This window comes from Sus scrofa, chromosome 7 (genome assembly GCF_000003025.6).
Source record: "Sus scrofa isolate TJ Tabasco breed Duroc chromosome 7, Sscrofa11.1, whole genome shotgun sequence".
Taxonomy (NCBI): Eukaryota; Metazoa; Chordata; class Mammalia; order Artiodactyla; family Suidae; genus Sus; species Sus scrofa.
The window spans coordinates 98,811,170-98,825,702 of NC_010449.5; the positions used below are offsets into that span (position 1 = coordinate 98,811,170).

General features: G+C 44.5%; 2 protein-coding genes across 4 annotated transcripts in view; one reads left to right on the forward strand and one right to left on the reverse strand.

The window, feature by feature from the left end:
• On the reverse strand, nt 541–11,472 carry C7H14orf1 (chromosome 7 open reading frame, human C14orf1). Of its 3 annotated transcripts, none has more exons than XM_021098157.1 (5): nt 10,680–11,472; nt 8,341–8,503; nt 5,260–5,350; nt 2,545–2,663; nt 541–2,430 (listed from the first exon to the last, which is right to left on the reverse strand). In XM_021098157.1, the coding sequence occupies exons 2-5, from the start codon at nt 8,471–8,473 to the stop codon at nt 2,351–2,353; spliced, it is 423 nt and encodes a 140-aa protein (XP_020953816.1). In that variant the 5' UTR covers nt 8,474–8,503; nt 10,680–11,472; the 3' UTR covers nt 541–2,350. The 3 variants fall into 3 exon arrangements, with proteins under 3 accessions (XP_020953816.1, XP_020953817.1, NP_001161109.1); XM_021098158.1 differs by lacking the exon at nt 10,680–11,472 and adding an exon at nt 10,128–10,659; NM_001167637.1 differs by lacking the exon at nt 10,680–11,472 and having other exon boundaries at nt 2,351–2,430; nt 8,341–8,473.
• Nucleotides 11,169–14,533, forward strand: part of TTLL5 (tubulin tyrosine ligase like 5) — a 267,739-nt gene continuing 264,374 nt past the window's right edge. The window contains exons 1-2 of the mRNA XM_021099539.1: nt 11,169–11,306; nt 12,637–12,805. Of these exons, the coding sequence (XP_020955198.1) occupies nt 12,732–12,805 (74 nt within the window). The 5' untranslated portion in view covers nt 11,169–11,306; nt 12,637–12,731. The remainder of the gene's footprint in view (nt 11,307–12,636; nt 12,806–14,533) is intronic.

Below are 14,533 nucleotides of genomic sequence, written 5' to 3' on the forward strand. Positions count from 1 at the left end.
CACTATGTCTGTGGCATTTTGGCACCATATCTGTTAGCAATTCTTAGCTGGAGAGACAACATTACAATTCCACTATAAATCATCTGGGAAGGGAGCCAAGCCTGGGCTGTTAAGAGAAATCAAATACCCACAGTGTCTGCCGAATGCTCTCTATCAGTTCTTTTGATCCTTAGGGATTTTGTTTTTCTTCATCTGGACTCCTGTTCCTGTGAGGTATGCCTAGAACAGCCACATCATCTTATGCTTTCATGCACTCCTTTCTTAGGTGGGCTGTCTGCCCACCTCCACCCAAATGTTAACTGTCTGTAAGACTGTTGCTTTTTTCACTGCCTCCTACAACAGCTTGCAAGGGGAAAGGTGGTTCGTACCACTGAACTGTTTTTCCAGGTGTAATATTATGGGCCGTGGGCCTGAATTGCTGTGACCTCTTTGGGCACCACAAAGGAAGCTAACCCGAGGATGAGCCCACACAGGAGAACAGAGTCGAAAGAATCCCAGAGAAACGGCGCGTAGTCCTGATCAAACCATTCCATTCACCTCTTTTCAGTTTTGGGAGCCAATGTTATCTTTATTTCTTTAACTAGTTTAAGGTAGATTTTGTTCATTTCACCTCCAGAGGCCTTAACTGATAGAACATTCCCAATGTGTTTAAGTATCAGCTTTAAGCCTCCCGTCATGTCCTCACCAGTGCCCCGCTTCCCTTCCTATCTCTTGCCTTCCACTTCCTAACACCACGACTCTGTAGTTACTCTGATCTTACTCCTTGAACAAGACTCCGTGCTGCTCCCTTTGCCCTAAATGCCTGCCACAGGGAGGTGTTTCTGGACGATCCAAGTTGTGCCCTCACTCACCCTCCTGATCACAGTATCTTGTTTTCTTGAATTCTTATCACTGTCTCAAGTTGTTCTTCGAGGTGTGGGCTTGTTGACAGTCTGGGTCCATGACTACAGGGACACTGCCTGGGTCATTCATTTCTCCTTCGCACGTGTCTGGCTTGGATGACGTGTGCGATGAAACGGAACATGCTCTTGCACTGATACGCTGTGGTGAAAGTGCTCTGGGTTGTGTCTGGATGGCGACTGTCTGCCCCAGTGCCTTGTCCTTGGAGTGCAGTGTTCTCCTTTTCAGGGTCATGCAGCTGTTTCTTCTAGGCTGCCTGGTTCTGCTTTTTTTCAAGAGTCTGTTTCTTCCTTGGGAAGAAAACAAGAGGGATCCTGACTGTTCAGTTATGAACTCAGAATCTTGAAGGTGGGGAGGGAGAGACAGAAGGTCTGAGTTCATGAGAAATGAGCAAGTGATAAAAGGCAGCCTGGTTTGCCTGGGTCTTGAGCTGTCCTACTCATTATGGTGCATCTGATCAGCAGGAAGCTGTGGTTCTCCTCCACTAGGGCTCGGAGGAGGCCAGGAGTGCTCTGGGCTTAGATGAGGCCAAAGCACCAGGACTGATCAGAGCAGAGGCTTTTCTATTTATTACAAAATTCTTTATGCAAATACAATTGACTGGAAGGTCTAAAAACAGCCCAGACTCTTCCAACCCTGATCCTACAGGCACAATGACAGGAGCCAGGCTCACTCACAGGGGAGCACCTCTTAGAAGAACTGGCTGTCCCTCAGCTGGTTCAGAATCTCGGATCCAGCAGTAGAGAGGAGCCCAGCCTGGGTGGACAACCCCATGAAGCAGCCCTTGGTGGCAGCTGCTCTGGTGAGGCAGCAGCTTTTAAGTTTCACAGTTTATGTATTCCTATCATACAAGTCAAATTGAGGGGTGAAAATAAAAGGAAAAAAGCAGAAGGCTAGAAAAGGGGTATTGGAAGAGGTTGTGAGTCAGGGAAGGGCACAGTGGGCTTCAGAGATGCTGGCGATTTCTTGATTTGGATGGAGCTACAGAGTATTTTTTTTTTTTTTTTTTTTTTTTTTTAAGGACTGTACCAGAGGCATATGGAAGTTCCCAGGCTAGAGGTCGAATCAGAACTGCAGCTGCAGGCCTACAGCACAGTCACAGCAATGCCAGATGCAAGCTGCATCTGCGGCCTACACCACAGCTCACGGTAATGCCAGATCCTTAACCCACCGAGTGGGGCCAAGGATCGAACCCACATCCTCCTGGATACTAGTTGGGTTCATTACCACTAAGCCACAACAGGAACTCCCTCCAGAGTATTCATTTTAAAATGACTCTTTAAATGGTACATATTTTAAATGGTACCTACTTGTGTGTGCAGATCTTAAAATTTTTTAAATTAAAGAAAAAACCAAAATGTAAAAGGCTAGAAGTGGATGATGGAGCAGAAAAGAAGAAATTTTAAGAGTGGAGGTGGAAGTTGAAGTCTCTGACGTGGTGATGTTGGCCTCAGTTTCTCTTCTTCTGTCTGGAGCCTGGTTCTGCTTCTAGGTACTGCAGCCCCACTAGCATACCCAGGATGGAAGAACCTTAAACACAGAGACAAAGTCATAAGCACAGCACTTTCTTACCCTGCTAGTGTAAGCCTCATCCCCAGGGCTGGGACAGCTCCTGCGGGAGCTCTAGGGTCATGGGATGCTTACTTGCCACCACCAGGGGTGCCAGGACGCTGATTGTGGGTGCCGCAGTCCCGAATACAAACAGCTCGGTGAGGAAGTGTCCCAGGGCGAGGAAGAAGGTGCAGAGCGTGATGAGGTAAAGCCTACAGGAGGACAGACAGCAATGGAGATGGAATCACTGCTTGTTTGGTGCAGAGGAAAAGGAGCGGTCAGCCTTGAAACACAAAAGTCAAAACCCAGGAAATGACTATGGCTAAAGAAAAGAAAGACTCGGTCCCGAGTAAGACCTGGCTGCTTGATCACATCGGTGTATTCATGTCTAGGGCAAAATGGAAGCTTTCCACTGCTAAACTAACAGGAGAATGGTCCAGCATTAGAGCGGCTCTCTAAGTCTCAGCAAGACGGTGAAGCCAGGTAGAAAGCAAAGCAGAGTCTGGAGGATGGCAGTCGTAAGCAGTGTAGACAATCCTGGATCAATCACACTTTCATATTTTACTTACTCAGTTGGCTTGACTCTAGTCCAAACCCACGTGGCAGGCGTTTGGCCAGGAGCTGGTCAGTGCTCATATGATGGATGCCACGGAACGAAAGACGTGTACTGAGAATGAGTAGCAAGGGCCTCTCTGAGGCTTTTAGATGTTCTTGCCATGTGGCCTGGGTATTCTGTGGTCTTAGCTTAGCACAATGGTCACATGCAGGAGACACAGTGACAACCTCAGAGGAAGAGAACTTGTTCCTCAGCATTGACAAGGAGGTGGGGCAGAGAGGGGTTACAGGATGAGGGCCCACGTGGATTGCTTGCCGGTATCTTTCTTTTTTTAACTATGTAAATTTTAAAAATTATGAAATGCTTCAAACATGCAAAAATTATCATAATAGAATACTATAATTTACCCCTAATGCAACCAATATCTTGTTCCATCAGATCTCAGCATTTTGTCATTTTTGCTTCAGATAATTTTTTCTAAGAAATAAAACATTAGCGATTTCAGTTAAAGCCTCCTGAGTGTCTTTTTCTCCATCTCCTGATCCTCTTCAGAACATATTTTATTTTTTTTTTTTTTTTTTTTTTTTTTTTTTTTTTTTTTTTTGCTCCTCATTGGAGGCTATCATCGAGCTGTACACCCCTACCCAGCCCCACCTCCAGCCGTCTGCACCTACCCACTCCCATGCATCTCCACTGACAGCGACCCGCACCTCATTCCTCATCGTCCACTGCAGATAGGAACCAATATTTTAAATTTGATTTTCATCATTCCTGTGCATTCTTTCATGCATTTGGTAAATATGTATGTATGCGGGTTGATTTTGAGTTTCCAATTAGGGAGGGAATAGAATCAGAGTGCGTATCAGAGGCACATGGACCAAGTCCCAGGCTCGAGTGAAGGATGGAAACAGAAGTCAGCAGGTGCAGCTGTCCTGTGCTGGGAGAAGGACAAATGAACGTAATAGAGGTAAAGAGAAGTCTGAGCTGTCTGCTCATTCCAAAGGCACAGCAAACAAAAGATTTACCCCTTAGACTTGTCAGCAATGCTTTGTGATGGTAAAGGTCTTTAAAATGATTACTCAATCCTTACTTCCTCCCAGTCACCCAGAACAGACAGACCAGTCTCATTTTATACACGAAGAGACTGAGATGCAGAGAAGTGAATGAACTTGCTGCTATAAAGCTACATATCAACAGAACTGAGCCCAGAGCCCATCTTCTTGTTTTTGTTCTCAGGCCCAGGGCTATATCCACTAAACCATGCTACTTTCAAAAATACATGTCAATCTAGAATAAGTAAACCACAGTTTCAGGTTCAAAAAAAAGAAGAAATAAAAAACTAAAGCTGGAGAGATCTCAGGGCTAATAGCCTTGCTTCCAATTCCACTTGGGCCAGTCAGTCTTCCTCAGTTTAAATTAACTGGGTCTCTAATATATAGATCTGCAAAATCAGCAACAAAAATCACTACCTCCCAGGGTGGGTGGAGGAGACCTAAGGTCATGGAGATGGAAGCATCTGGCATAATAAGAGAAGCTTAATAAATATTATCTCCTCTCTTGCCCAGATGCTGAGAGTTTGGATAAAAAGAAAAATATTTTAGTAGAAGCTGGAGTTTTGGTGGCCTCACCCAGGAGTAGGGCAAACCTTCCACCTTGATGTGATGACTCTTGCTGGGAAGAAAGCTCGAGCCCCCTCCAGTGGCCGGCACGGGTACAACATTATCTAGACCAGAGGCTGTGACTGCCAGCAACTGCTCCACGCTAGTCTATGTGCATTCCCTGGAGAGGCAGGATACAGAGGACTCCTGGGTTCTCTGTCACCTGCATCTCTCGACTCTGCATTAAGTGGACAACAATTTACTTGTGGGCTCCTTTTTTCATAGATCGTGATTTCTTTTCATTCCTGCTTCTCAAGGAGGCAAGTGAGAATAAGGTATGTTGGATGGCCTCTCTAAAACCACTGCACTACTCTTTAGTGGAAGGCAGGCTGATTCTTTGGCAAAGTAGAGCGGTATGATGCAGGGCAGTGGATCATGACACAACCAGTTTGCTATGTCAGTTTCAAAAGACTGTCAAACTTTTGAGATCTATTGTGTTTTTCAGGCCTGGAAGGAATGGAACCTATTAACTTCTATTATCCACTTTCTAGCTAATATATCAAATTAAGCAGGTCTTTAAGAGAGGACCACCCGGGTAAGCTTAGGGCCGATTTCCAACAGAAGGATGCTAACACTCTTCCCTCCCTCACATACGTTTTGTTGTGGATGTCGATGGCGCAGAGGCAGCGGATCATTGATGAGAGTAGTGTCCAGATCCCAAAGGTTCGAGCTTGGAGGCCATTCACTGTAGCAGAAAAAAGCAAGAGTGTTGAGAAGGGGAGGGTCAAGGTTCCTTCCAAACACTGCATACTTCACTGGTGGTTCAGGGGAGACAGGGAGCTGAGCCTGAACTCCCCTTGGTTGAGCAGAATGGAGGCCTAGGTGCTGCACGTGGGAACTAGAAGGAATGGAAAGAATTCTGGAATGAGAACTGGTTCAGCTCCTTTTTAAATGCCTATAGTTGGGTGGGTGATTTCCAAGAGGAGAAACCCAACAAAGAGCCCACTTGAGCAGTAACTTCTGGGTGTGGTAGTTCATGCCTCTGCCCTGGAAGCCCCTCTGGTGTTGGCAAGGCCCAGCGAATCTGGATCAGGACAGACCTGGGGGAATGTTGAGGAGAGTGGTCTGTCAATACGAGATGCCTAGGAGCTCAGTAGACTTTATAGGCTGATACGGCAGAGCGCTCAGAAAACTGGGACCTACCTGAATGCCCACATCCGTCTCTAAGAGACCCAAGTCCATGGGTCTGTTCCTGCATCCAGATCTCTACTATGTGAACAAAACCCAAACCAGGCTGGTTTTCTGTGTAAATGGGAGGGGAACAAAGCAGTTTCTTTAGTGTTTGCTGGGGCCACTGTGCTCTTGGCAGTTTCATTCTGGCATTGCTATATTAAATATCGTGTCCTGAGAGTAGAGATTACAGTTTGCTCTAACAGTGCTTCTTTTTTTTTTTAATTAAAAAATTTTTTTTAGCACTGTACCGCGGCATGTGGAAGTTCCCAGACTAGGGGTCAAATTGGAGATACAGATGCCACAGCCACAGTAACACCAGATCCGAGCTGTGTCTGTAACATACACCACAGCTCATGGAACACTGGATCCTTAACCCACTGAGCAAGGCCAGGGATCGAACCCCCATCCTCATGGATACTAGTCAGGTTTGCTACTCCCGAGCCACGACAGGAACTCCACCAGTGCTTCTTGACACTGGACAGTTAATAGAATCAGCTAAAGAAGTTTTATAAAATTCCAAGACATGGATACCAGACCAGTTAAATCACATGCTCCAAAGGTAAATTCAAGGCCCAGATGGTATCTTTTAAAAACTCCTTGCCTTGGTGATTTTTAATGTACAAGCATTGATCTAAGGCATCCAGTAGCACGGAATGCCAAATAGTCAATGAACCATGAGAAAATGTAAGGAAGACTGGCGACTGAAAGGTCAATTTGGGCTTCAAGGTTTTCTAGCCTTTGGAAAACCAGGCAATACCAAATTCACAACTACCTTCAGATGGTAGTAAGGTGAGAAAAAATTCCATGTACCAAACAAATATCTAGTGGTTACACTGTGGAGGGCTATCTTCTTTAGAAAGCATTTTGACAGCTTTTCTTATGAAAAAACAGAAACTTTCTTTAGTGAGTAAAATACGAAAGTGGAACATCTCCCGAAGCGTAACCAGATTAGGCATCAGGTGAAATTCTACGGGATACTCCAGGGTCTTGCCCTGATCAGCAAAGCACCAGGACAGCCCCGAGGTCATGAGGGAGGAGGCAGTTTCTATTTCTGGGCTGCAGACGTACACACACGACTGATGAAGAACTGAAGGGGTCCTGCATCTTTTTAAAAAATCTGCTTCTGTTTAAAAAGCTAACATTTCTCTGCTTCATGTGTTCTGCATTTGAGGTGTAGTAAAATCTTTGCTCTTCACCAGATGTAATGTTTTAGTAAACACACACACACACACACACACACAGAATTCTGCTCAGCTATATGCCCTTCAGCAAATCACATACCCCATGGGCTTCTCTGTTTTAAACCTGTGAGTCTATACAGGGTTCCCAGACTATCTGAGGAGCAGCACTGAGGGTGAAAAGTGGAATTGTCCTGGCCACTTTCCAGGTTTCCAGGTTCTTTATTCCTAGTGTATCTGAGCTTTGTTCAAAGTGAGCCATAGCCTACTTAGTTTCCTTTTATGCCCAGATGTTGCAGAAGTGAGCTAGGTCAGAGCCTGAATCTGGGTTAGCTATAAATGTGACACAGAATTGTCAGCTGCTATGAAATGGTGCTGCAGCTCAAGCCACCCCTTACAGTAGCACAAGAAGTGCAAGCTGAAGTGTGCAAACACTCTCAGCAGAGAGGCTCAGGACACTGAGAAAGGCCACTATGGGCCTTTGGAAATTAGTTTTGGGAGACCAACTTGGAGGGATTTTGGATATCTCTGCAGGGTCTATGTCATAGTTTGAAAAGATCTTGGACAGGTAACCCTCCATCTGCAATGTAGGATGTAAACTACGTGTACCACGACCTGATTTCTGATGGGCGCTGAGCTAATATGAAAAGCTTCTTTATTTATGGTTTTCAAGTCAAGCACCACAGAGTCACCAAAGACCTCTATTTCCTCACTTGTAATGCTTTTTGTACAGATTAGCTGCCTAGGGCAGTTTAAGATGAATGAAAAGATGTTCGGAGAAGCTCTGGGGAAAAGAGGACCAAGTGCCATCTATCCATCACGTCTGTGACTCTAGTGGCAGCCAAAGGCTAGAGTAGGCAGTATCAGAATCACTTGGGAAGTTTTTGTTTGTTTGTTTTTTTAGGGCCGTACCCGTGACATATGGAATTCCCAGGCTAGGGGTTGTATCGGAGCTGTAGCTGCCAGCCTACACCACAGCCACACCAGGTCAGAGCCGCACTGGCTACCGACACCACAGCTCAAGGCAATGCCAGATCCTTAATCCAGTGAGTGAGGCCAGGGATCAAACCTGCATCCTCATGGACTCTAGTTGCGTTCGTTACCTCTGAGCCACAACAGAAACTCCCTCACCTGCAAAGTTTTTAAAACAGATTCCTGGGCCCCATCTAGGGGGTGAAAGTTTCAGTAAGGAGGTCTGGAGAGGGCCATGGACAGCTGTGCTTTGTTTTAGTTTTTCTAGGTAATGTGGATGGATAGCTGGTTGAGAACCGCAATTTAGGCCACCCCCCGCTCCCCCAAGGGATGCAGGTCTCTATTTTCTCACCGAGGTCTGGCTTGCCGGTGTAGAGCTTTTCATAGAGAAAGGTGTGGTCTCGGAAGCTCTGCAGCGTGTTCCCCATGGCTATGATGGATACCATGACCAGCCAGCTTCGTAACACGTTCAGGAACCGGCTCATGGCTCTCTTCAACCCTAGAGGGCTTTGTGCCTTGGAAACAAAGGCAAAAGGCAGGATAGAATACTGATAACCACAAGCTCGCTCGCTTCTGATGTTAACCTGTCTCCTCCTCATGAGGAGCTTATGTTGTCAATCACTTCTTCAACTCCTCTCTAATACCCTAGGTTAATCCATTCCCAGTCACCCTTCACAGAGTTGGCATAGTGGCTTTTAACATCTACCTTATTAGGAGTTCCGTCCGGTGGAAATGAATCTGACTAGGAACCATGAGGTTGCAGGTTTGATCTCTGGCCTCACTCAGTGGGTTAAGGATCCAGCGTTGCCGTGTGCTGTGGTGTAGGTCACAGACGGGCTTGGATCTGGCATTGCTGTGGCTCTGGCGTAGGCTGGCAGCAACAGCTCTGATTAGACCCCTAGCCTGGGAACCTCCATATGCCACGGGTGCGGCCCTAAAAAGCAAAAAAAAAAAAAAAAAAAAAAAAAAAAAAATCTACCTTATTAAATTCAAAGTGGGCTGACCTTTACCCAGAGTGAAAAAGGCTAAATAATGCAGTGGGTGGAAATGACAAACCATTGGAAAGAGTGGAGAGAAGAAAGGGAACAGGAGAAAGGGAAGTGTACAGATATTACGATAATAAAATGGACTTCCGTGTACGACTTACAGAAATTGGTCTCAGTATTTACTTGTACTAATAGTGATGGATCAATAGTGTACTTTGCAATTAGTGGCATAGTGCTTATTTTTGTCCCAGCAACTTCTCCAAAATATTAGCCTAAATCAAAACTCTCTTCTATTGGCTGGAACCAGTGCCCCGGGATCTTTACTTCCAGCCTGATGTTTCATGTCATTCCTTTGCAATGTAAGTGGCTCAAACACAGGTGACTTGATGAGGTTACATAACTAAGAGATGGGGGAGCTGAGATATGAAGCACAGTCTGTTGGTCTCTATGTCACAAGACTGCCTCACCAAGAATATTTGGATGGAGTTCCCATTTTTGAGGAAGACAAGCATATCAAAGCCACTTCTGTTTTCAAGCTGTATAGAAAATACCATCAGGTTATGTACTTTTGTTTTTAAAAATCCCCAAACCTTAGATCAACCCTTGCTGAGCACTGATTTCAATCAGCTTGGTTTAAATAAAATGCATGTAGATTAAAAAAAAAATCTAATAATGGAATTACTTCTTCCCATCTTTGTTATGTTTTCTTGGCCCATGGTTTATTTGTTGTCAGGTTAACTTCTTGGGCCTGAAGTGGTGATAAACAATCAGGCTTCCTCTGTCACTTTGGTAGTGGACTTTTCAGAATGGTCCTATACTACCCAGCTGAGACAGATATTAAAGTCAGCAATGGCTCAAGACACTGGGAAAGACCAAAAAACAATCTAAGAGCTCTAAAGAAGAAAGGGTCAATGGACGAATCGCTAGGTGAAAATAGGTCCCCAAAGTGGACTCTGTCGAAGTCCAGAGAGAATGGGGCTCTCCTGGAATCACATGTAGTTACAGCATGGGAAAAAATATGCACCACCACCTCCCCTTCAACAGGAGACTCAGGTTCTCTCCTCTCAGGGTCAGAAAAGTTGTGTGGATGGCCCGCCTCTTTGCCACAACTTATGCCCATTTCACAGAAGCTCTTAGAAACCCCAGCAGATACCTGATGAAGGCAGGACCCAAATACTCTTCTGAAGTGCTCTTCCAACCGCTCAGCACGAGTTCCCTAAAGCTTTTGAGGCCTCCTAGAGTATCCAGCATCTGTTCTTAAATTTTGCCCTGGTGCAGACCAGCAAAAGTGTGGTGTTTACCAGAGTCGGGAGTGAAAGGTTCCTTTCCTGGCCCTACCATTTAGCAGCTGTGTGACCGTGGGCAAGTAATTTACACTTTACAGCCTAGGTTTCCTCACCTGCAAAATGGAGATTAAAAATACCTACGTCCAAGGTTATCACAACAATTACATGAGAAAGTAAAGGTTCCCTGCGCTGTGCTAGGCTCATAGTGGCCGTTCAATGGTTCATCCACTCATGCCTTCTGTACCTACCAAGACTTCATCTTTCCAACTCCCTCTTTTCTTGGTCTCTGAAACCTCTTTCCCCCCAGAAGATTGCCTCCCAGGTGTATTCCTTCTATCCCACTCCCATTTTTCCGGACTCTACGGATCCTCTCAGATGCCACAAAGATGTCTACCTCTCCTCCCCCACATTCACCTTACCTGGAGAAATGTGGCCCTAGTACTGCAGCTGCAGCAGCAGCAGCAGCAGCAGCAGCAGCAAAGGATATTCCCCAGGGCAGCTCCAACACCGATTCCACCGGAGCCACTTGTCCCCGCCCCCACCTTCAGCCCGGCTCCAGGATTGGGTCGTTTCCATCAGTACTTGCTCTGATTGGCTGTTCTGGTTCTGCTCTAGCAGGAGATGGGGCGTGATCCTCTTTACTGCCAATCAGCGGTTGTCGCTGCCCAAGCCTCACCCCCGGTTATGCTGCTGAAGCAGTGAACCATCCTATTGAGCGTGGCGAAAGAGCCCCGGGTTCTGAGTCAATCCTTTAGGGGCGGAGGGAAAAAGAGCGGAAAAAAGAAGTCCTCTGCGGCGATCAAGGCTCTGCGCTTGCGCTGTACAGTAGTGACGACAATTGCCCGCGCCCGAAGCCGAGGGCTGTCCGCGCCGGGTAGCGGGCGCCTGCGCAGTGGCTCCGAGCGGGCGGTTGCTGGTTGGTTGTTGTAGTAACCGGGGAAGCTGCTGTCGGCGGCTGCCTTGAGCCCGGCTGGGGAAGAAGGAGGGTGGCAGGCGCAGAGCGCTGTCCCAGCCTGCCCGCCCCGAGCCATGGGAAGATGAAACAGGTAAATGTCTGCGCCAGCGCACTCCCCTGCCGGAGGGAGGTGCACTCCCGGGTCTGGGCGGGCGCAGGTCGGCTGCACTTCCCTCGCAGAGTCCGGGAGCAGCTGTTGGCTTCCGGGCGCGCTGGGCTGAATCCCTGCGGCGGAGTAGCCTGCGTCCTTCCCGTGTGGGAGCGCCTGAGGACCTATCTGGGATTGGGGTGAGTCGGAGGAGGGGCTGAGGGGCTGATCCCTTTCGGGCGAGGACGCTCCTTAGGCGAGTGTCCTTAATCTTCTTCAGATTGCCCTGTCTCTCCCTGCTCTCCTGGCAGCCTAGGACAGGTCGGCATCCCTTCCACGCTTGGAGGTCTAGTTTGTTTTGTTTTAATTTAAGGGACTTACCAGTATTTAGAGAAATACTGAGAAATCCTGTTGGGGATTCTCGGAAGAACGCCTTTGAGGTTGTTAGACATTGCCCATTTCGCTGAAGATGTGTAGGGATCATTGTCGGGATTGGCATTTTTTGCCCTGTTTACGTTCTTATCACATATATTAATGCATAGGAAAATAACGTTTGGAAAGATTGATATTAAATGGTTTTCCTTGAGTAATGGGATTATGGCCATTCAAACATTTTCATTTTCTTTATCTGTAATTTTATTACATTCTCAAACACACAGTGAACGTGTGTCTTTTCCCCATTTAAAATATTTTAAGTTAGGAATATACTGATTTTAATGTCTGTTTGATATTCAGACCATAATTTGTGATTTTTAGTAAGGGAGAATAATTTTTGATAGTGTTTGGAAGGATAGTTTTTTTTTTCTTTTTTTCCTCAGCTGTTTATGACCTTGATTGAGCAGAATGTATTCATTCTTTGGTTTAGCTATTGAATTTGTTTTAGCAGAAACATGAGGCTGTTTTACCTGTACTTGTCATGGAGCCTAAGGAAATAATTTGCAAGGATCTTAAAACTTGCCTTTTTATTTTTAACCCAGGTTAGGTTTTTCTAGCAAGGAATCTATGTTTTTAGGCTATCAGCCACCTACCTCAGACTTAACTAAAAGTAAAGTAAGTCTATCCTTTTGGTGCACGTTAGATTTAGTGTGTAAAATAAAAGTGAGAAACTCAAACTTAATAGCAGCTCTTCAGATACATAGAGGACAGACAGTATGTTTGAAAAAAAATCTTGATTTGTGCGGCATATGTGAGGCTCTGTGAAAGAAGGTAAGCTTCTAGAGATTGGGCCCTATTTAGGTAAGTATTCATTTTCACTGCTGGGAAGATAATCAGCAATGATTAATAATAAAAAGACAACTGCATTGTGTTTGAGAACATTTGGCTTTTTTTGCAGGAATCTGTGCCACCCCAATTGTTTGATCTGGTGAATCTGCAAGGAAAGGTCTCTGAGGCCCCCATCTGCTGACTGCATGACAAACTCTAAAGGAAATGCCAGTCGTGATGGCCCGGGACCTGGAGGAAATGGCATCATCCTCAGAGGATGAGGAGGTGATAAGCCAAGAGTAAGTGAAAGCAAGGCTGCTTTTGACCTTTTGCTTTTATGGGAACTAGTTCTCTTTTATTTATGTTCTCTTTTAGCCGGTATTCTTCCTTTGGTGTTGTCTGACTCTGGTTGTAGTTTCCACATGTGATCTATTTCAAGGTCTTATTATTGAGTGACCATCAGCTGTCTGAAATAAGATAAGGCTCTGTTTCTGGGCTCATGAATGAATATGGACTCTAGTTTTTGTAAGTAGTAGCTCTTAAGTCAACTCTCGATCAGAGCTCCTAACATAGGAGATTTTGAAATTTTTAGATATTGAAGAAAACTAGGTCTCCCAACTCTGTGACTTTGGTTATTTTCTCAAAAGCCTTTAGGATGATAGAATGATGAGAAGAGAGAGAGATCAAGTAACTTAACTGAGTAAGTATGGGGCAGGACATTAGAATTCTGTAGTCTATGCTGCTGTGTCTGAGACACATGGTTTTCCTGCGTTCTTTTAGAGGAGTCTTGATTGCTGGATTCTCATAATAATAAAAATGATAGTGTTAGGTGTAGCTGCTGTAGATAGTCGTAAGGGCTTTAGCTGCTATATCTCCTTTAATCTAAAGATGTAATTATTCTCATTTTATTAAGCTCAGCCCCTCAGATATCAAAGATCTTCCTTAGGGATGCATAGAGAGTTAGTGATAGATTGGGATTCAGTCCCAGTTGTCCTGGATTTTGAAGCACTTAGCTGTTTTGTCTTCTTTAACATTATTACTTTACACAGAGAACAAAGAATCTGGCTTAAAGGTAAGATTAGTTTTTAAGTTTCTCTGTAAGTCCACTAGCATTTATGTGCCATGTAACCTGAAAAGCAGGGATAATATCTCCCAAGCCTCTTTTTTTAGAGGGTATGGTTATGATCAAATAGAATAATGTGTATGAAATTATTTTTAAATTATAAAGTGCCATACAAATATCAAGGCATTATTCTTACAGGATTTAATATTGAATTGAAAGTGTATTTCTTATTATAAAGTAGAAGATTATTTAGTGTAATTTGAAAAAATTGTTGAAGAATTAGTAAAGCTTTGGAGAAAGGTTTCTCGTTACTGTTAGGTCATAGAAAATAATAGAGATTTGCTGTTATATTTGGGTCGTTCTTATTCAGGATAATTAAACAGATAACTCCCTCTGGTCACTTTGCCTTCTTGTGACTTTGTTTTCTGTGTGCTGCCTCTTACCCATTTCACAATTTTTTTTTCATTTCACAAAATTTTAACTTCTGCAAGTATCAGTCTTTCTGATTCAAGGTCTTTTTTTTCATGACAGTCTCTTTTATTAGTGGGTTTGATTGGGTCCAGCAAGTATTAGGTTGAACTATATGAAAGTGCTATTTTGATGGGTGAAAAACAGTCAAATATTGAGAATCTTATATTGTTCAATCTAATATTTTAGTAGGTATACCTGCTGACTGAGTGACTAAGTGAATGAATAAATGGAGACTTTATGCTTTAGATCACTTTAGGTCTTTTAAGTGCTTTATATAAAATACATTTCGTTTTAAAGAATACCAGTTATATTGAAATGCAATTATTAAAATAAGACCCTCCAAATTTATGGTATAGTAATATGTGCTTTTTAATTAATACATTAAATAACAGCATCATTCATTTAAAGGATGAGAAAGTTTTATTTACTTTTTCTTTTCTTTTCTTTTTCTTTTTAGGGCTGTACCCATGGCACATGGAGGTTCCCAGGCTAG